Source organism: Theropithecus gelada, chromosome 14 (genome assembly GCF_003255815.1).
Source record: "Theropithecus gelada isolate Dixy chromosome 14, Tgel_1.0, whole genome shotgun sequence".
Taxonomy (NCBI): domain Eukaryota; kingdom Metazoa; phylum Chordata; class Mammalia; order Primates; family Cercopithecidae; genus Theropithecus; species Theropithecus gelada.
The window spans coordinates 75,275,925-75,298,560 of record NC_037682.1 but is presented as its reverse complement, the minus strand read 5'-3'; the positions used below and the strand labels follow the sequence as shown (position 1 = coordinate 75,298,560).

The window sequence follows — 22,636 nt, the reverse complement described above, 5'->3', positions numbered from 1 at the left end:
TATCTTAAAAGAAATCTCTAGTTCTTTTATGGTATAATTATGTAACTCTTTAACAGTAAGGTCCAGATCTCATTTTGGCTCACAGTACAGGCACATGGTTGGTGCTGAATATGTATACATGACCTTGCAAAATGAATCAAAGAGCGAGAACTTTTGGTATTTATTTGGTGCTTTAAAAAGCAAACCCACCTCCATTACTGGCAACAGAGAGGACACAGAGCAATATCAAGGGACTAAACAACCCTATCACTACAGTCCCACAGCCCAGCTGGCAAGTCTGTAAGAACTCTTGTTCTGTTGTCCTCTGCCTCAGAGCCATCTGCCAAATTACAGGCTGGCTTCTGCAGAGTCTGGGGCTTCTCTCTTTCCCACAGAGTCTGGGGCTTCTCTCTCTCCTACAGCCTATCTAACCCACTAACACAGAAACTTCACAATTTCTCAGACTTCTATTAATAACCCCACTTTAGACAAAAATGGCAACATATTGATCTTTCTGTCATTAACAGTCACAAAATCATATTTATGAGCATGGATAATGCTGAATTTTACAAGACAGAATGAATTTAGCCCAACATTTCATTTTATCACATGGGAAATGTTTAAAAACAGGAGGGAGGGAGGTTAAGTTATATATCTACAATGAAATGCAATAAAAGGATTTACCTAAGATTTTTACTGAATATTGATTAGGATATGTTGACTAATTTGACCAATGTTTTATAAGGAACAAGACAAAATTATACAGGTGTTAGAAATTTTTAAGAAATGACTTGAAATAATTATGATTTAAGAGCAAGTTTAAAAAGGGGAAGTCATAGATCTAAACAATTATTAAATAACTAAGAAGAATGCCTCAATAATAAATACCACAGCTTATCTCCTAAATGCAATTAAAACTAAAGGAAAAGGCAGTCTGACAAAATGTGAGAAACATGAATTAAATTATAAACAGATATCAACTTTTATATGACCAATTTTAGTACAGTATAAACATACAGATGGTACCCAAGAAAAGGCTAATGTCTTAATGTACTTCTGAATGACTGGAGGATCAATGAAAAAATTAAGAAGGAAGTTGAAAAATTTCTTGAAACACATGATAATGGAAACACAACATACAAAAACCTATGAGATACAGCAAAAGCAGTACTAAGAGGCAATATTGTAGTTTTAAGCGCCTACCTCAAAAAAGAGAAAAAACTTCAAATAAAAAATCTAATGAGGCCAGGCACTGTGGCTCATGCCTATAATCCCAGCACTTTGGGAGGCCGAAGCAGGTGGATCACCTGAGGTCAGGAGTTCGAGAGCAGCCTGGCCAACATGGTGAAACCCTGTCTCTACTAAAAACACAAAAATTAGTCGGGCATGGTGGTGTGTGCCTGTAATCCCAGCTACTCGGGAGGCTGAGTCAGGAGAATTGCTTGAACCTGGGAGGTGGAGGTTGTACTGAGCCAAGATCGCACCACTGCATTCCAGCATGGGTGACACAGTGAGACTCCATCTCAAAACAAACAAACAAAAAATCTAATGATGCATCTTAACAAGAAAACCAAGAGTAAGCCAAACCCAAAATTAGTAAAAGAAAAGAAACAATAAAGATCAGAGCAGAAATAAATGAAATTAAAATGAAGAAAACAATGCAAAAGATCAATGAAACAGCTGAGTATTTTTTTGAAGAGTTAAACAAAACTGACAAACCTTTATCCAGACTAACTAAGAAAAAAAGAGAGAAGATCCAAACAAATAAAATCAGAAATGAAAATGAGATATTACAACTGATACTGCAGAAATTCAATGGCTCATTAGTGGCTACTCTGAGTAACTATATACCAATAAATTGGAAAATCTAGAAGAAATAAATTCTTAGACACATCCGACCTACCAAGATTGAACCGGGAAGAAACCCAAAACTTGAACAGACCAATAATGAGTAATGATATCAAAGCCATAATAGAAAGTCTCCCAGTTAAAAAAAAAAAAAAAAAAAAAAAAAAAGCCCAGAACCTGATGGCTTCACTGCTGAATTCTATCAAACATTTAAAGAAGAACTAATACCAATCCTACTCAAACTATTCTGAAAAATATAAGGGAAAGGAATACTTCCAAACCCATTCTACAAGGCCAGTATTACCCAGACTCCAAAACCAGACAAAGACACATCAAAAAATAAAACTACAAGCCAATATATCTGATGAATATTGATGCAAAAATCATCAACAAAATACTAGCAAACCAAATCCAACAATACATTAGAAAGATCATTTCATCATCACCAAGCAGGATTTATCCCACGATGCACAGATGATTCAACATATGCAAATCAATCAATATGATACATACCGATAGAATGAAGAACAGAAACCATATGATCATTTCAATTGATGCTGATAAAAGCACCTGACAAAATTCAACATCCCTTCTTAATAAAAACCCTCAAAAACTGGGTGTAGAAGGGACATACCTCACCATAATAAAAATCATATATGACAGACCTACAGCTAGTATACTACTGAATATGAAAGCCCTTCCTTTAAGACCTGGAACACAAGGATGCCCACTTTCTATTATTCAACACAGTACTGGAAGTCGCAGCTAGAGCAATCAGACAAGAGAAAGAAACAAAGGGCATCCAAATTGGAATGGAAGAAGTCAAATTATCCCTGTTTACTAATGATATAACCTTATACTTGGAAAAACCTAAAGACCCCACACAAAAAGACCTATTAGAATTGATAAGCAAATTTAGTAAAGTTGCAGAACATGAAATCAACATACAAAAATCAGTAGCATTTCTATATGCCAACACTGAACAATCCAAAAAAGAAATCAAAAAAGTAATCCCATTTATAATAGCCATAAATAAAATTAAATACCTAGGAATTAACCAAAGAAGTAAGGGATTTATATAGTGAAAACTATAAAACATTGATGAAAGAAACTGAAGAGGATATCAAAAAATGGAAAGATATTCCATGTTCATGGACTGGAAGAATCAATATTGTTAAAATGTCCATACTATTCAAAACAATCTACAGATTCATTGCAATCCCTATCAAAATACCAATGATATTCTGCACAGAAATAGAAAAAAAAAAAACAAAAACCTAAAATTTATATGGAACCACAAAAGACCCAGAATAGCCAAAGCTATCTTAAGCAAAAAGAACAAAACTGAAGGAATCACATTACCTGATTTCAAATTATACTATAGGGCTATAGTAACCAAACAGCATGATACTGGCATAAAAACAGACACATAAACCAATGGAACAGAATAGAAAACCCAGAAACAAACACACCTACAGTGAACTCATTTTTGACAAAGATGCCAAGAACATACACTGGGAAAAAGAAAGTCTCTTCAATAAATGGTGCTGGAAAAAAACTGGATATCCATATGCAGAAGAAAAAAACCAGACCCCTATCTCTCACCAGATACAAAAATCAAGTCAAAATGGAATAAAGACTTAAATCTAGGACCTCAAACTATGAAACTACTAAAAGAAAACATTGGGGAAACTCTCCAGGACATTGGTCTGGAGAGTTTTGAGCAACACCCCACAAGCGCAGGCAACCAAAGCAAACATGGACAAATGGGATCACATCAAGTTAAAAAGCTTCTGCACTGCAAAGGAAACAATCAACCCACAAAGTGAAGAGATAACCCACAGAATGGGAGAAAATATTTGCAAACTACCCATCCAACAAAGGATTAATAACCAAAATACATAAGAAACTCAACTCTATAGGAAAAACTCTAACAATCTGATTGTTTGTTGTTGTTGTTGTTGTTGTTGTTGTTGTTGTTACAGAGTCTCGCTCTGTCACCCAGGCTGGAGTGCAGTGGCGAGATCTTGGCTCACTGCAAGCTCCACCTCCCGGGTTCACGTCATTCTCCTGTCTCAGCCTCCCAAGTAGCTGGGACTATAGGCACCCGCCACCACGCCCGGCTAATTTTTTGTATTTTTAGTAGAGACAGGGTTTCACCGTGTTAGCCAGGATGGTCTTGACCTCCTGACCTCATCATCCGCCCACCTCGGCCTCCCAAAGTGCTGGGATTATAGGCATGAGCCACCGTGCCCAGACCAATAATCTGATTTTTAAATGAGCAAAAGATCTGAACAGACATTTCTAAAAGAAGACATGCAAATGGCAAACAGACACATGAAAAGGTACTCAGCATCGTGGATCATCAAAGAAATGAAATCGAAACTACAAATAAGATATCACCTCCCCCCAGTTAAAATGACTTATATCCAAAAGGCAGGCAATAACAAACGCTGGTGAGGATGTGGAGAAAAGGGAACCCTCGTACACTGTTGGTGAGAATGTAAATTTGTACAGCCACCATGAAGAACAGTTTGGAGGTTCCTCAAAAAACTAAAAATAGAGCTACCACACAATCCAGCTATCCCACTGCCGGGTATATGCCCAAAAGAAAGGAAATCAGTATATCACCTTCACTCCTATGTTTGTTGCAGCACTGTTCACAATAGCTAAGATTTGGAAGATTTGGAAACAATCTAAGTGTCCACCAACAGATAAATGGATAAAGAAATGTGGTACATATACACAATGGAGTACTAATCCACCATAAAAAAAAAAAAGACTAAGATTAGCCGGGTGCAGTGTTTCACACCTGTAATACCAGCACTTTGGGAGGCCGAGGCAGGCGGATCACGAGGTCAGGGAAACAAGACCATCCTGGCTAACATGATAAAATCTTGTCTCTACTGAAAATACAAAAAATTAGCAGGGCGTGGTGGCACACCCCTGTAGTCCCAGCTACTCAGGAGGCTGAGGCAGAAGAATTGCTTGAATCCAGGAGACAGAGGTTGCAGTGAGCCGAAATTGCGCCACTGCACTCCAGCCTGGGCGAGAGAGCGAGACTGTCTCAAACAACAACATGGATAGAACTGGAGATCATCATGTTAAGTGAAATAAGTCAGGCACACAAAGACAAACTTTGCATGTTCTCAGCTATTTGTGGGATCTAAAAATCAAAACAATTGATCTCATGGACATAAAGAGTAGAAGGATGGTTACCAGAGACTGGGAAAGGTAGTAGGGGAGTCAGAGGGAGGTAGGGATGGTTAAAGGGTACCAAAAAATAGAAAGCATGGGACTGCATGTAGTGGCTCATGCCTGTAATCCTAGCACTCTGGAAGACCAAGGCAGGCGGATCACTTGAGTCAGGAGTTCGAGGCCAGCCTGGGCAACATGGCAAAACCCTGTCTCTACAAACAATACAAAAAATTAGCTAGGCATAGTAGCATATGCCTGTAGTCCCAGCTACTCAGGATGCTGAAGTGAGAGGATCCCCTGAGCCCAGGAGGTCAAAACTGCAGTGAGTCGTGATCGCCCCATTGCACTCAAGCCTGGGCAACAGAGCGAGACTATCTGGTAGCACAACAGGGTGACTATAGTCAATAATAACTTAATTATACATTTTTAAATAACTAAAAGAAGGTAACTGGATTGTTTATAACACAAAGGATAAATGCTAGAGGGGATGGATACCCCATTCTCCGTGATGTGACTATTTCACGTTCCACGTCTGTATCAAAACATCTCACATACCCCATAAATATATACACTTACTATGTACCCACAAAATTTAAAAAGAAAAAAACGATAAATGTCCCCCAACAATGCCCTTTTCCAGCTGTAGTGACTTATAATCCCCCTCCACCACACCATCTGATCCACTTCTAGCCGTAGGTATACTTGATGGATGGACTCATGAAGAGAGGGTGAAAAGCAAACTCTTTTGGCTCCTCATCACGTTCACCTTCCCACCTTCCAATATCTATATTAAAAACACCTTGTTGTTGTAGAACAGTCTCTTTAGAACCTGCTTCCAGATTCCTCATTTCTCTCTCAGTTCAAGTGGTGAAGAAATGACTAGGACAGGCTAAAAACTAGCCATCAATGAAATTTAATTTACTGTCCCCACAAAGATGCACTATGAGCACCATGAGTGAGCCTATCTTTTGCTACTGTGTCTAAATGACACTCCCACACACACATTAGCAATCAAAAACATATCTAGGATATGAAATGGGGACTGTAAAATGGATGTGTTATAGGAGGAATTGTGTTCCCCTCAAAATTCATATGCTGAAGTCCTAAACTCCAGTACCTCAGAATGCAACTGTATTTGGAGACAGGGCCTTTAAAGTGGTAACTAAGGAAAAATAAGGTGATGTAGGTGGGCCCTAATCCAATTTGACTAATTTACTTATAAGAGGAGGAGATCAGGACACAAATATGGTCATGCACAGAGGAAAGACTATGTGAGGGTATAGCAAGAAGGCAGCAGGCCTTCTATAAGCCAAAGAGAGAAGCCTCAAAAGAAACCAAACCTGCTGCCACCTTCATCTCAGACTTCCAGCCTCCAGAATTCTGAGAAAATAAATTTATGTTGTTTAAGCCATCCAGTCTGCAGCATTTTGTTATATCAGCCCTAGTAAACTCATACAGGGGTTTTGCTCCAAGAAACCACATTAAAAAAAAAAAAACTTGGGGGCGGAGCAAGATGGCCGAATAGGAACAGCTCCAGTCTCCAGCTACCAGCGCCAGCAACACAGAAGACAGGTGATTTCTGCATTTTCAACTGAGGTACTGGGTTCATCTCACTAGGGAGTGCCGGACAATCAGTGCTGGTCAGCTGCTGCAGCCCAACCAGTGACAGCTGAAGCAGGGCGAGGCATCGCCTCACCTGGGAAGCGCAAGGGGGAAGGGAATCCCTTTTCCTAGCCAGGGGAACTGAGACACACAACACCTGGAAAATAGGGTAACTCCCACCCCAATACTGCGCTTTACCAAGGGTCTTAGCAAACGGGCACACCAGGAGATTATATCCCACACCTGGCCAGGAGGGTCCCATGCCCACGGAGCCTCCCTCATTGCTAGCACAGCAGTCTGCCATCTAACCTCAAGGCAGCAGCGAGGCTGGAGGAGGGGCACCCGCCATTGCTGAGGCTTAAGTAGGTAAACAAAGCCGCTGGGAAGCTCGAACTGGGTGGAGCTCACAGCAGCTCAAGTAGGCCTGCCTGTGTCTGTAGACTCCACCTCTGGGGACAGGGCACAGCTAAACAACAACAACAACAACAAAAGGCAGCAGAAACCTCTGCAGACGCAAACGACTCTGTCTGACAGCTTTGAAGAGAGCAGTGGATCTCCCAACACGGAGGTTGAGATCTGAGAACGAACAGACTGCCTGCTCAAGTGGGTCCCTGACCCCTGAGTAGCCTAACTGGGAGACATCCCCCACTAGGGGCAGACCGACACCCCACACCTCACACGGTGGAGTACACCCCTGAGAGGAAGCTTCCAAAGCAAGAATCAGACAGGTACACTCACTGTTCAGCAATATTCTATCTTCTGCAGCCTCTGCTGCTGATACCCAGGCAAACAGGGTCTGGAGTGGACCTCAAGCAATCTCCAACAGACTTACAGCTGAGGGTCCTGACTGTTAGAAGGAAAACTAACAAACAGGGAGGACACCCACACCAAAACCCCATCAGTACGTCACCATCATCAAAGACCAGAGGCAGATAAAACCATAAAGATGGGGAAAAAGCAGGGCAGAAAAGCTGGAAATTCAAAAAATAAGAGCGCATCTCCCCCTGCAAAGGAACGCAGCTCATCGCCAGCAACGGATCAAAGCTGGATGGAGAATGACTTTGACGAGTGATGAGAGAAGAAGGCTTCAGTCCATCAAACTTCTCAGAGCTAAAGGAGGAATTACATACCCAGCGCAAAGAAACTAAAAATCTTGAAAAAAGAGTGGAAGAATTGATAACTAGAATAATTAATGCAGAGAAGGCCATAAACAAACTGACAGAGATGAAAACCATGACACGAGAAATACGTGACAAATGCACAAGCTTCAGTAACCGACTTGATCAACTGGAAGAAAGAGTATCAGCAATTGAGGATCAAATGAATGAAATGAAGTGAGAAGAGAAATCTAAAGAAAAAAGAAGAAAAAGAAATGAACAAAGCCTGCAAGAAGTATGGGATTATGTACGTCTGATTCGGGTGCCTGATTCGGGTGCCTGAAAGTGTCTGATTCGGGTGCCTGAAAGTGAGGGGGAAAATGGAACAAAGTTGGAAAACACTCTTCAGGATATCATCCAGGAGAACTTCCCCAACCTAGTAGGGCAGGCCAACATTCAAATTCAGGAAATACAGAGAACGCCACAAAGATACTCCTCGAGAAGAGCAACCCCAAGACACATAATTGCCAGATTCACCAAAGTTGAAATGAAGGAAAAAATTTTAAGGGCAGCCAGAGATAAAGGTCGGGTTACCCACAAAGGGAAGCCTATCAGACTAACAGCAGATCTCTCGGCAGATACTCTACAAGCCAGAAGAGAGTGGGGGCCAATATTCAACATTCTTAAAGAAAAGAATTTTCAACCCAGAATTTCATATCCAGCCAAACTAAGTTTCATAAGTGAAGGAGAAATAAAATCCTTTACAGATAAGCAAATGCTGAGAGATTTTGTCACCACCAGGCCTGCCTTACAAGAGACCCTGAAGGAAGCACTAAACATGGAAAGGAACAACCGGTACCAGCCATTACAAAAACATGACAAAATGTAAAGACCATCGAGGCTAGGAAGAAACTGCATCAACTAACGAGCAAAATAACCAGTTAATATCATAATGGCAGGATCAAGTTCACACATAACAATCTTAACCTTAAATGTAAATGGACTAAATGCTCCAATTAAAAGACACAGGCTGGCAAACTGGAAAAGAGTCAAGACCCATCAGTTTGCTGTATTCAGGAGACCCATCTCACATGCAGAGACATACATAGGCTCAAAATAAAGGGATGGAGGAAGATCTACCAAGCAAATGGAGAACAAAAAAAAGCAGGGGTTGCAATACTAGTCTCTGATAAAACAGACTTTAAACAATCAAAGATCAAAAGAGACAAAGAAGGCCATTACATAATGGTAAAGGGAATCAATTCAAAGGGAAGAGCTAACTATCCTAAATATATATGCACCCAATACAGGAGCACCCAGATTCATAAAGCAAGTCCTTAGAGACTTACAAAGAGACTTAGACTCCCATACAATAATAATGGGAGACTTCAACACCCCACTGTCAACATTAGACAGATCAACAAGACAGAAAGTTAACAAGGATATCCAGGAATTGAACTCATCTCTACACCAAGCAGACCTAATAGACATCTACAGAACTCTCCACCCCAAATCAACAGAATATACATTCTTCTCAGCACCACATCACACTTATTCCAAAATCGACCACATAATTGGAAGTAAAGCACTCCTCAGCAAATGTACAAGAACAGAAATTATAACAAACTGTCTCTCAGACCACAGTGCAATCAAACTAGAACTCAGGACTAAGAAACTCAATCAAAACTGCTCAACTACATGGAAACTGAATAACGTGCTCCTGAATGACTACTGGGTACATCACGAAATGAAGGCAGAAATAAAGATGTTCTTTGAAACCAATGAGAACAAAGATACAACATACCAGAATCTCTGGGACACATTTAAAGCAGTGTGTAGAGGGAAATTTATAGCACTAAATGTCCACAAGAGAAAGCTGGAAAGATCTAAAATTGACACTCTAACATCACAATTAAAAGAACTAGAGAAGCAAGAGCAAACACATTCAAAAGCTAGCAGAAGGCAAGAAATAACTAAGATCAGAGCAGAACTGAAGGAGACAGAGACACAAAAAACCCTCCAAAAAATCAATGAATCCAGGAGCTGGTTTTTTGAAAAGATCAACAAAATTGATAGACCGCTAGCAAGACTAATAAAGAAGAAAAGAGAGAAGAATCAAATAGACGCAATAAAAAATGATAAAGGGGATATCACCACTGACCCCACAGAAATACAAACTACCATCAGAGAATACTATAAACACCTCTATGCAAATAAACTAGAAAATCTAGAAGAAATGGATAATTTCCTGGACACTTACACTCTCCCAAGACTAAACCAGGAAGAAGCTGAATCCCTGAATAGACCAATATCAGGCTCTGAAACTGAGGCAGTGATTAATAGCCTACCAACCAAAAAAAGTCCAGGACCAGACGGATTCACAGCTGAATTCTACCAGAGGTACAAGGAGGAGCTAGTACCATTCCTTCTGAAACTATTCCAATCAATAGAAAAAGAGGGAATCCTCCCTAACTCATTTTATGAGGCCAACATCATCTTGATACCAAAACCTGGCAGAGACACAACAAAAAAAGAGAATTTTAGACCAATATCCCTGATGAACATCAATGCAAAAATCTTCAATAAAATACTGGCAAACCTGACCCAGCAGCACATCAAAAACCTTATCCACCATGATCAAGTGGGCTTCATCCCTGGGATGCAAGGCTGGTTCAACATACACAAATCAATAAACGTAATCCAGCATATTAACAGAAACAAAGACAAAAACCACATGACTATCTCAATACATGCAGAAAAGGCCTTTGACAAAATTCAACAGCCCTTCATGCTAAAAACGCTCAATAAATTCGGTATTGATGGAATGTATCTCAAAATAATAAGAGCTATTTATGACAAACCCACAGCCAATATCATACTGAATGGGCAAAAACTGGAAAAATTCCCTTTGAAAACTGGCACAAGACAGGGATGCCCTCTCTCACCACTCCTATTCAACATAGTGCTGGAAGTTCTGGCTAGGGCAATCAGGCAAGAGAAAGAAATAAAGGCTATTCAGTTAGGAAAAGAAGAAGTCAAATTGTCCCTCTTTGCAGATGACATGATTGTATATTTAGAAAACCCCATCATCAGCCCAAAATCTCCTTAAGCTGATAAGCAATTTCAGCAAAGTCTCAGGATACAAAATCAATGTGCAAAAATCACAGGCATTCTTATACACCAGTAACAGACAAACAGAGAGCCAAATCATGAATGAACTTCCATTCACAATTGCCTCAAAGAGAATAAAATACCTAGGAATCCAGCTTACAAGGGATATAAAGGACCTCTTCAAGGAGAACTACAAACCACTGTTCAGTGAAATAAAAGAGGACACAAACAAATGGAAGAACACACCATGCTCATGGATAGGAAGAATCAATATCATGAAAATGGCCATACTGCCCAAAGTAATTTATAGATTCAATGCCATCCCCATCAAGCTACCAATGAGTTTCTTCACAGAATTGGAAAAAACTGCTTTAAAGTTCATATGGAACCAAAAAAGAGCCCGCATCTCCAAGACAATCCTAAGTCAAAAGAACAAAGCTGGAGGCATCATGCTACCTGACCTCAGACTATACTACAAGGCTACAGTAACCAAAACAGCATGGTACTGATACCAAAACAGAGATACAGACCAATGGAACAGAACAGAGTCCTCAGAAATAATACCACACATCTACAGCCATCTGATCTTTGACAAACCTGAGAAAAACAAGAAATGGGGAAAGGATTCCCTATTTAATAAATGATGCTGAGAAAATTGGCTAGCCATAAGTAGAAAGCTGAAACTGGATCCTTTCCTTACTCCTTTTACAAAAATTAATTCAAGATGGATTAGAGACTTAAATGTTAGACCTAATACCATAAAAACCCTAGAAGAAAACCTAGGTAATACCATTCAGGACATAGGCATGGTGAAGGACTTCATGTCTAAAATACCAAAAGCAACAGCAACAAAAGCCAAAATTGACAAATGGGATCTAATTAAACTAAAGAGCTTCTGCACAGCAAAAGAAACTACCATCAGAGTGAACAGGCAACCTACAGAATGGGAGAAAATTTTTGCAATCTACTCATCTGACAAAGGGCTAATATCCAGAACCTACAAAGAACTCAAACAAATTTACAAGAAAAAAACAAACAACCCCATCAAAAAGTGGGCAAAGGATATGAACAGACATTTCTCAAAAGAAGACATTCATACAGCCAACAGACACATGAAAAAATGCTCATCATCCCTGGCCATCAGAGAAATGCAAATCAAAACCTCAATGAGATACCATCTCACACCAGTTAGAAAGGCAATCATTAAAAAGTCAGGAAACAACAGGTGCTGGAGAGGATGTGGAGAAATAGGAACACTTTTACACTGTTGGTGGGACTGTAAACTAGTTCAACCATTATGGAAAACAGTATGGCGATTCCTCAAGGATCTAGAACTAGAAGTACCATATGACCCAGCCATCCCATTACTGGGTATATACCCAAAGGATTATAAATCATGCTGCCATAAAGACCATGCACACGTATGTTTACTGCAGCAAACATACGTGTTTGCAAAGACCTGGAATCAACCCAAATATCCATCAGTGACAGACTAGATTAAGAAAATGTAGCACATATACACCATGGAATACTATGCAGCCATAAAAAAGGATGAGTTTGTGTCCTTTGTAGGGACATGGATGCAGCTGGAAACCATCATTCTCAGGAAACTATCGCAAGAACAGAAAACCAAACACCGCATGTTCTCACTCATAGGTGGGAACTGAACAATGAGATCACTTGGACTCGGGAAGGGGAACATCACACATCGGGGCCTATCATGGGGAGGGGGCAGGGGCAGGAGGGAGGGATTGCCTTGGGAGTTATACCTGATGTAAATGACGAGTTGATGGGTGCTGACGAGTTGATGGGTGCTGACGAGTTGATGGGTGCAGCACACCAACATGGTACAAGTATACATATGTAACAAACCTGCATGTTATGCACATGTACCCTAGAACTTAAAGTATAATAATAATTTAAAAAAAAAAAAAGGCCGGGCGCGGTGGCTCAAGCCTGTAATCCCAGCACTTTGGGAGGCCGAGACGGGCGGATCACGAGGTCAGGAGATCGAGACCATCCTGGCTAACCCAGTGAAACCCCGTCTCTACTAAAAAATACAAAAAACTAGCCGGGCGAGGTGGTGGGCGCCTGTAGTCCCAGCTACTCGGGAGGCTGAGGCAGGAGAATGGCGTAAACCCGGGAGGCGGAGCTTGCAGTGAGCTGAGATCCGGTCACTGCACTGCAGCCTGGGCGACAGAGCGAGACTCCGTCTCAAAAAAAAAAAAAAAAAAAAAACTTTATGTACATGTTAAGCCTCCTCCCCATACACATATCTCACAGTAGAGAGTTTAACTCCTGGATGACCAGCAGAAATGGATGGAGTGAGATATTCCAAACATAGGGCACAGAGCTCACCAATCTGTGGACTCTTTCTGTGTAGGAGAAAACATCTTCTGCATCCCATCTCTTCCCATTTCCCCTGCTTATAAAACTATTGTTACACATAGTGCTTAGATTCTATACTTTGAGATACATTATGGATTAAACAATGTAAGCTAAAAACCTAACCAATGGGAACATAATATATGATCTGAGGACTGCCAGAAGTTAATTTGTGAAATAAAGTCCAATTTAAACACATGATTATATTAATAAGCCTACTATCATTTTACTCTAAGAGTTTAGTAAGAATCACCTGCCATCAGGCCAGGCTCACGCCTGTAATCCTGCACTTTGGGAGGCCAAGGCAAGTGGATCATTTGAGGCCAGGAGTTCAAGACCAGCCTGGCCAACATGGTGAAACCCCATCACTATTAAAAAGACAAAAAAATTAGCCTGGTGTGGTGGCACATGCCTATAATCCCAGCTACTCAGGAGACTGAGGTGGGAGGATGACTTGAGCCCAGGAGGTCTCCACCTGCACTCCAAGCCTGGGTGACACAACAAGACCCAGTCTGCGAAAAAAAAAAAAGAGAGAGAGAGAGAGAGAGGGATGATTTCTATTTTAGTATTAATTAAAAGGTCATTTAAAAAATGTTATCCTAAGAAACTTCTCTAGCAGTACATTTCACATTTAACTAACATAACAATGTCGCTATAGAAATTTTATTGGAATTACCCTTGAATAAGATAATGCATGAATATCTGGCATCATAAAAGAAACATTACACTTGAATAGAGAATTAGGCATTCTATATACCACACAAGGTAGACTGATATCTGCTAGGGCATCAGAAAAAAGTTTTATGTTTCATGTGTTTCTGATTGATATTTACTTTAAAAGATTAATAACTCAGCAGCTATTGTATCCAAACTGAAAGGAGAAATCATAACTCACCTTTATGCATAGGAGTTGATCCATTATCAGCACGCTCATTAATATTGATTACTCCATCTTCTACTAACTTCTTAAGCATCCCCAAATCACCCTTAAAGGCAGCCACATGACCTGGAAATGCTAAAGCTATGAATAAAAAAATTCAGCATTTCAATAAATATCAGAGTTTATTCTTTTCCCTGTCTTAAGCTGTCATATATTTCAGGTTTCAATATTTTCTCAAATAAAAGGCTGTTGTAATGGAATGAGTTCAGTTGATGACTAGCAGTAAAAAGAGAATTATCAAATAAGATTATTACTAATCATTCTACTCTTTTTCCCCTCAGGACTTCAAACATGCCAGAAGTATTGTACCAGGACAATTTTTAGCCACATTCTCTTTCTCTCTCATATCACCACAAAACACAGGGGATGGTCATTTAAAACCCTTTGTATAAAGACACACTTGGAAGCTGGGCATGGTGGCTCACGCCTGTAATCCCAGCACTTTCGGAGGCTGAGGTGAGTGAATCATTTGAGGTCAGGAGTTCGAGACCAGCCTAGCCAACATGGTGAAACCCTGTCTCTACTAAAAATACAAAAATTAGCTGGGTGTGGTGGCTCATGCCTGTAATTACAGCTACTCAGGAGGCTGAGGCAGGAGAATCGCTTGAACCGGGTTGCACAGACCGCTCCTTCTCTACTTGCAAGACAGTGAAGACAGCAAAATAGACTAGAAGCAGATAAGTGTGTATGTGCACATACATATAGAGTCATCCCTTGGAATCCTAAGGGTTCTAGGACCCCCCAAAGATACCAAAATCTGTGGATGTCCAAGTCCCTTATATAAAATGGTATATTTGCAGATAACCTATGCACATCCTCCCTCCCATATACTTTAAATAATCTCTACGTTACTCACAATACCTAATACAATAGAAATGCTATGTAAATAGTTGTCACACTGCTTTGTTTTGTTTAGAGATAGGGTCTCACTTTGTCACTGAGGTGTGGTCACAGCTCACTGTAACCTTGAACTCCTAGGCTCAAGCAATCCTCCCGCCTCAGCCTCCCAGGTAGCTAGGATTACAGGGATGCACCATCATGCCGTACTCTTACTGGTCTTTGTTGTATTCTGTCTTACTGATCTGTATGTCTGTTTGCCATTACTACACACTGCCTTGATTACTGTAGCAATATAGTAAGTCTTAAAATCAAGTAGTGTTAAGTCCTTCCAACTTTGTTATTTTAAAAATATTCTTTGGCTATTCTAGATTGTTTATTTCCATATGTAAAAATGAGAAAAGTCACATTTCAGATTTGTTGAGAGGGTAAAATTATGCAATTCTTTGGTATCCAAGTATCAAGAAGATCTTATTTTTTAAAAAGACAAAACAATGCAATCCTTGCAAGTGCTTACTACCATGTCTGGCATTTTTAGTAAGGACTCAGTTTATGTAGTTACTATCATTAAAGACATTTTATTAAGCATCAACTATATGCTAGGGATAAGGTTAGGTGCTTTCAGTTGTGTGTGTGTGTGTGTCTGTGTGTACACATGTATGTGTATAGATGCACAGCTGGCCCTCCATATCTGCAAGTTCCATATCTGCAGATTGAACAGATGGAAAATACTTGAAGGAGAAACCAATAAAAATAACAATACAACAATAAAAAATAATGCACATAAAGAACAACACAGGGTGGATGCAGTGGCCCATGCCTGTAATCCCAGTGCTTTGCTGGGAGGCTGGGGAAGGAGGATCACTTGAGGCCAGGAGTTTGAGACCAGCCTGGGAAACATAGTGAGACCCCAACTCATATACACAACTAAAATATAAAACCACAGAATGGAATGAAAAATCTAAAATAATAGTTCACCCTTGAGGAGGAAGAAAAGGTGATGGTAATTAGGGAGAGAGATCCAAAGGGCTTCAACTCTATATTTTATTCTTTTCTTTTCTTCCAAGATGGAGTTTTGCTCTTGTTGCCCAGGATGGAGTGCAATTGCGTGATCTTGGCTCACTGCAACCTCCACCTCCCGGGTTCAAATGATTCTCCTGCCTGAACTTCTCAAGTAGCTGGGATTACAGGTGTTAGCCACCATACGTGGCCTCTATATTTTATTCTTAAATTTAGTGATTCACTGCTCATTATGTTAATTTTTTTTTTTTTTTTTTTTTTTTTTTTTTTTGAGACAGGGTCTCATTTTGTCATGCAGGCTGGAGTGCAGAGGTATAATCAAGGCTCAGTGTAGCCTTGACTTCCTGGGCTCAATCCATCCTCCCACCTCAGCCTCCCAAGTAGCTGATTACAGGCATGCCTCCACATCCAGCTAATTTTTGTATTTTTTGTAGAGATAGGGTTTTACTATATTTCCCAAATTGGTCTTGAACTTCTGGGCTTAAGCAATCCACTCACCTCAGACTCCCAAAGTTCTGGGATTACAAGCATGCGCCACTGCAACAAACCTCTACACATTTTTGTCTAAAGTATTTTATAATAAAGAATCTGGATGAATGTATTGGCAATGATATGTAATAAATTTTAATATGTTATATATTAAACATGTTTATATTTTTACATATAACATATATAACATTTGCCTTATATCTTCTTTTCCTATTTCATTGATTCTACATCAATGAAAGTATATCATTATATCATCATCATCATCATTACATTATATGCTAGAACATATCACTTACTTACTTTCCTGATCTTCTAAATCTTTTCCTTCATACTCAGCCCCCTGGATAAACTGTAAAATGTTCTGCTTGAAGAACCTCTGGGCCAAATCCAATACATTTTCTCCGTTATCATTGAAAGCTTTTAAAACTTGTGTCGCACTGCTCATTCTACTGAATAGGAATTTGAAACAGTGAAGGTGGCCTTCCATGGCTGCTAAGTGAACTAGAGGAAAGAAAAAAAAATTTAATATTTTTAAAATACGTATGTATGTATGTATGTATGTATGTATGTATGTATGTATGTATTTAGAGACAAGATCTTGCTCTGTAACCCAGGCTGGAGTGCAGTAGCACAATCATAGCTCACTATAGCCTCCAACTCCTGGGCTCAAGGGATTCCCCCCACCTCATCCTCACAAGTAGCTGGGAGTACAAGCAGGAGTCACCATGCCTGGCAGAATTTATTTTTTAAATTGAAACTAAAATAACTTGAAAAAAGAAATAACACATTAGCTCTACTCCTCATAGGGAGATAATTATCCCTGCCCCAAATGACAGGAGCAGAGATGAGACCTTTTTCCCAGCCTGCATTTCTTTACAGTCAGCCTTCTAGTCACTTCAAAGCAGTGAGTAAATGGTTCAATAGTTACACTTACCATGAGTCTAGAGAGATCAGATGAGGGTCACCAAAGAGCAGGCCCAGAAAGTTATGTTAGAAAGTGAAATCCCAATTATACAGTTTATAATTACATGATAAAATGCTTATTATGTAAGTAAAATAACTAAGTAAAATTTAATATTTTGGGAAAAAATGGAAGAAACCAATCACTGCAAATAAGAATATTATAATATTTTATCACTATGCATTTGTCACTTTTCTATAATAATTTATTCTTTTTATTATAAACAAGAAGAATGGATTGAAATGCAGACTAGGTATATACACTGACTTCATCATTTACAGCCTTTCAGAAAATAACAGAAAAGGTATTTTTTAAAGCTATAAAAAACTAAAGAAACAAACAGGAATGCTATGAACAGACAAGAAATTTTAAGGAATCCCTGAAAGAAGTATATTGGATGAGACTCAGGGACAGCCATAACCTAAAATTTTATGGGAAAAAAAAAAAAAGGAATGCATCTGGAGTTGTTACAAGCTTCGAGGCAATGATTACAAAGACCACGACAGTCTTTACACTTAAGAAATGACCGCTTGGGAAATAAGCCCAATTCACATATCTTGATTATGGAGAGGCAGGGTAATGCCCAAGTGGCCAGTATAATTGAGGTGAAACAAGAAGTCCCAGATAAGAAGTCCAGAAGACAAATTGCTGGCACATATCAATCTATCCTCCCTCAGCTGCCCCTCATACTAACCCCTGCCCCCCTGAAACTGCAGATTCCTCTAACTGCTTACTCATCGTTTACACTTAAAAGTCTTATAGGCATTTCTAACATATGTCAAAAGTTGAGCTCCTTAGCCTCCTCACACACATTTTCCTTATATTGTCTCCCCATCTCGGTTAATGGAAGTTCTCTCAACATTGTTCAGGCCCATAAGCCTTGGAGCCATCCTTGACTCCCCTTTCCATTACTCCCCACATCTAATCCATCAACAAATTTTACTGGCTCCTTCAAAATATACACAGAACCTGATTACTTCTCAGTACCTTTGCTGCCTCTATACTGGCCAACCCAAATAGTAGCCTGAATTATTGCATCAGGTTCCCAACTGCTCTCCTGTTTCTTACCCATGCCACTACCACACCCTCAACTGCAGTCTATTATAAACACAACAGCCAAATGATTCTTTTATTTTTGTTTTGAGACAGGGTCTTCCTCTGTTGCACAGGCTAGAGTATAGTGGCACAATCTTGGCTCACTGAAACCTCCACCTCCCGAGTTCAAGCGATTCTGGTGCCTCAGCCTCCCAAGTACCTGGAATTACAGGTATGTGCCACCACACCCAGCAATTTTTTGTATTTTTAGTAGAAACGGGGTTTCACCATGTTGGCCAAGCTGGTCTCGAACTCCTGGCCTCAAGCAATGCACCCGCCTTGGCCTCCCAAACTGCTGGGATTACAAGCATGGGCCAACGCGCCCAGCCCAAAATGATCCCTTTAAACAACAGGTCAGATCATGTCACTCCTGTGATCAAAACCCTCCAATAAGGCTGGGCATGGTGGCACATGCCTATAGTCCTAGGTATTCAGGAAGCTGAAGCAGAAGGTTTGCTTGAGCCCAGGAGTTCGAGTCTAGACTGGGCAACATACTGAGAAAGATAGAAAAGATGGAAAGAAAAAACAAACAAACCCTCTAATGGCTCCTCTTACTTCTCCAACCATAACATCTAATACCCCCTCACTTCTGTTGGAACTACACTGACTTACTATTACTCAAACACACCATGCACATCCCTGCCTCAGGAGATTTACACTTGCTGTTACCTCTACCTGAAATGTTCTTCCTCCAGGATATCCACAAAATCCGCTTCCTTAACTCCTTCAGGTGTTTACCCAATTGTAACTTCCTCAGTGAAGGTTTTCTTGATGACTTATTTCAAATTTCATCCCCTCTCATACTCTCTACTCGCCTTTCCTACTTTACATTTATCTAAACACATATCTCTATATAATATATATTTTGCTCATTCATTTAGATGATTATCTGTCTCTCCCCTCACCACCACATGTAGGTAGGACTTTGTCTTTTATTTGCTGTAATATCTCCAGCACCCTGAAGAACTGAGACATAGTATGTGCTCAATAAACGTATGTCAAATTAATAAAAATTTTTGAGAGGGTTTCTACTTCCAAAATGGCCCTGAAGACGCAAGCTAGTTTCACACTCTACCAAAGAAAACAAAAACAAATATACAGCACTGAGATTATCACTAGCAATAGCCCAGAATTCAAATATGAGGATGAGACAGGTCCTGGGGCCACAGTCAAGTGAAAAACCTCTGAGCAGACAGTAACAGAATCGGACTTCCATATCCAAGACATGCCTCCCCCAATTCTGCCCAGCACAAAGCTCATGAAAATTTCCCCCAACTCACAGTTTTTATACTGGAAAAAGTGAGATCAAAGTAAGCAGCTTCCCTATCATCTTGGGCTCCCTGGAAGAAGACCTGTCCCTGCCTCAAGCCACAGGAAGCACTGGGAGTGCCTGAAGACAAATATATCCCTGAGGATAGCCAGAGACAAAGGGGAGAGGTAGGACTACCATCCTGAGTCCTGGAAACTCTGCTCTGTAACTAAGCCAAAGGAGACACCAAATCAGAGTGGCTGTTTAGCATCACCATACTAGGGTTCTTTCTACAGGTCCCCTCGGCACAAACTGCTAGCAAGCATTCCCATACTGCTGAGATCCCTTTTGGGACCTCCCCAGTTTGGAATGGGCTACACTCTGATTTATTTACTAGAGTCAAGGCAAACCTGAGCAGAAGGTGCCATTTAGGGCCAAAAAGGAAGCAGAGACCTACCTGGAAAAAGAAAGAAAGTCAACAAGAAAATTACAAAGAATCTCTAAATGAACATACCCCATAAAAACCAAAAGAAGCCAGACAGCGAAGACTGGAAAAACTAATCCCTCAATGCAAAAACATAGATGTACATCCAAGGGAAACACAACCTACCCAAACAGACATAGTAATAAACCACTGACTGACTCCAACAAGATGGCAATATGTGAGTTCTTGAAGAATTCAAAATAGCAGTTTTAAGGAAACTTAGTGATCTCAAAAAAAAAAAAAAAAAAAACATAGAAAAGCAATTCAGAAATTGATCACAGAAATTTAACAAAAAGATTTTAAATAATTTTTAAAATCAAACAGAAATCTTAAAATTGAGAAACATATTTGCCAAACTAACAAATTCATTAGAGTCTCTCAATAACAGAATGAATCAAGCAGAGGAAAGAATCAGTGAGTTCAAAAATAGGCTAATTGAAAATACCCAGTCATAGGATAAAAAAAAATGGAAAGAAATGAAAATCACCTACCAGAAATAGAAAATTATCTCAAAAGACCAAGTCTAAGAATTACTGGTGTTCAAGAGAAAGTGAGCAAGGACAAGTGGTAGAAAGCTTATCCAAAGAAATAATAACAGAAAACTTTCTGAAACTTGAGATAAATATAAATATCCACAAATAGTAAGGTCTCAGAACACCAAACAGATTCAACCCTAGTAAGACTACCCAAGGCATATAATAATCAAACTCTCAAAGGTCAAAGACAAAGGAAGGATCTTAAAAGCAGAAACAATAAAGAAACAAATAACATACAAAGGAGCCCCCGTTCGTCTGGCAAAAAACTTCTCAAGAAAAACCACACAGGTCAGGAAGGAACAGGACCTTTTCAAAGTGCTGAAAGGAAAAAAACAAAACAAAACCCTGCCATCCAAGAATCCAGCAAAGCTTCTTCAACTATAAAGAAGACAGAAGGGCTACCCGTTCCGGACCCCTTCCATGCTGTGGAATCTTCGTACTTTCACTCTGCTCAATAAAGCCTACAGCTTTTTCTCTCTATTGGTTCATGACTCACCGCAGTCAGCTGCCACACCAATTCTTTGGTGTGGCTAGGCAAGAACCTTAGGTGTTACATTTTGCGAGGCAGCCAGGAGTCTCCAGGAAAGGCATCTACATCGTCACGTGGTGAGTACAATTAGACCTCTTTCACTTGCTATTCCGTCCTGTCCTTCCTTAGAATTCAGAGGCTAAACCGGGCACCTGTCAGCCACTTAAAGGCAACTAGCACAGCCACCACACTAAAGACATGGGTGTCAGGCTGTCTGGAAAAGGGCTCTCTAACAACCCCCACCCCTTTGGGGTTGGGAGCGTTGGTTGGCCTGGAACCAGTTCCAATTCTTTCGCTTTCCGTGGTGGTCCCAAAGTACACCCAGGAGTGCCCAGTGGACGTCTTAGTCTCCTAGATATCCTGGTTGAGACCATGGTCCCACAAGAATCTCTCCCTGCACGGGTTACTGAGCGTGAGACAGCCACATCTGTCTCCTGCCTCCTGGGTCCTAATGTCTGCCGGCTAGACTTCTTTCCTCATCTTACAAGTAAGGTTATTCCCCCTGGGCAGGATCAAGATTCCCTATTTAGAAGTCTTGAATGCTTGGGGTGGTGCCCAGAAGATCCCTGTTCATGGTGCCCTCCAGGGTTTAGGCAAGTGTCGCCATTTCATGGCCATTTTGAAGGGCCAGTTCCCCACCATAGTGTATGGTCCCCCACATCAGGACAATTTAAAGACAGGTCTGTAATTTTCATGTGGATAGTAGAAAAGCCTTAGGACATTTCCTCCATTGCTCCCCAGATAAACTTACCCCTTTCTTGGGGCCTCTCAAGTACAATCTGGTGCATAGGCACAGGTCTTAAAGCCATTGTTGTTTCAACCATTCAATAATTGGTATTGGAGGGAAGAAAATACAGTCATTTGGGACACAGGATACTGGTACCACCTTGAAAGGGGGGCTTACTCCTTTGATGGCAAGTGGGGACAGAAGGCTAAAGTACAGCAGCTGTTCTCTCAGCCCTGGCCTAGAGGACATCCATCACCCCCTTTAAGCTTACTATACACCTCCTGTCACTAAGTCAGAGATTTCTCCTTAAAGGACAGTTTTATAGCCAGGACCACATAAATTGGGCCTTAGCATGCAAGCATCAGTGGTGTCCCAGACCCAGGCCTTGCCACCCTGGAACAGGTAGGACGCATTGGCAGAAGGACCACAATAAATCCAACAGTCCTTGTGCCCCATTTAGTGGTCAACAGGTGCATGGCAGAGGCAAGGGAAGTTTCCATCCCGCCGGTAAGCATGGTTAAATCCGGTAGATGAAGAGCTCAGGAAAAG

General features: G+C 40.4%; 1 protein-coding gene across 1 annotated transcript in view; it reads right to left on the bottom strand.

Annotated features, from left to right (window-relative positions):
* ANKRD42 (ankyrin repeat domain 42) overlaps positions 1-22,636 on the bottom strand; it is a 77,763-nt gene that overhangs the window by 31,340 nt on the left and 23,787 nt on the right. Inside the window, exons 7-8 of the mRNA XM_025355705.1 lie at positions 16,807-17,007; positions 14,116-14,241 (exon numbers count right to left, since the gene is read on the bottom strand). Of these exons, the coding sequence (XP_025211490.1) occupies positions 14,116-14,241; positions 16,807-17,007 (327 nt within the window). The remainder of the gene's footprint in view (positions 1-14,115; positions 14,242-16,806; positions 17,008-22,636) is intronic.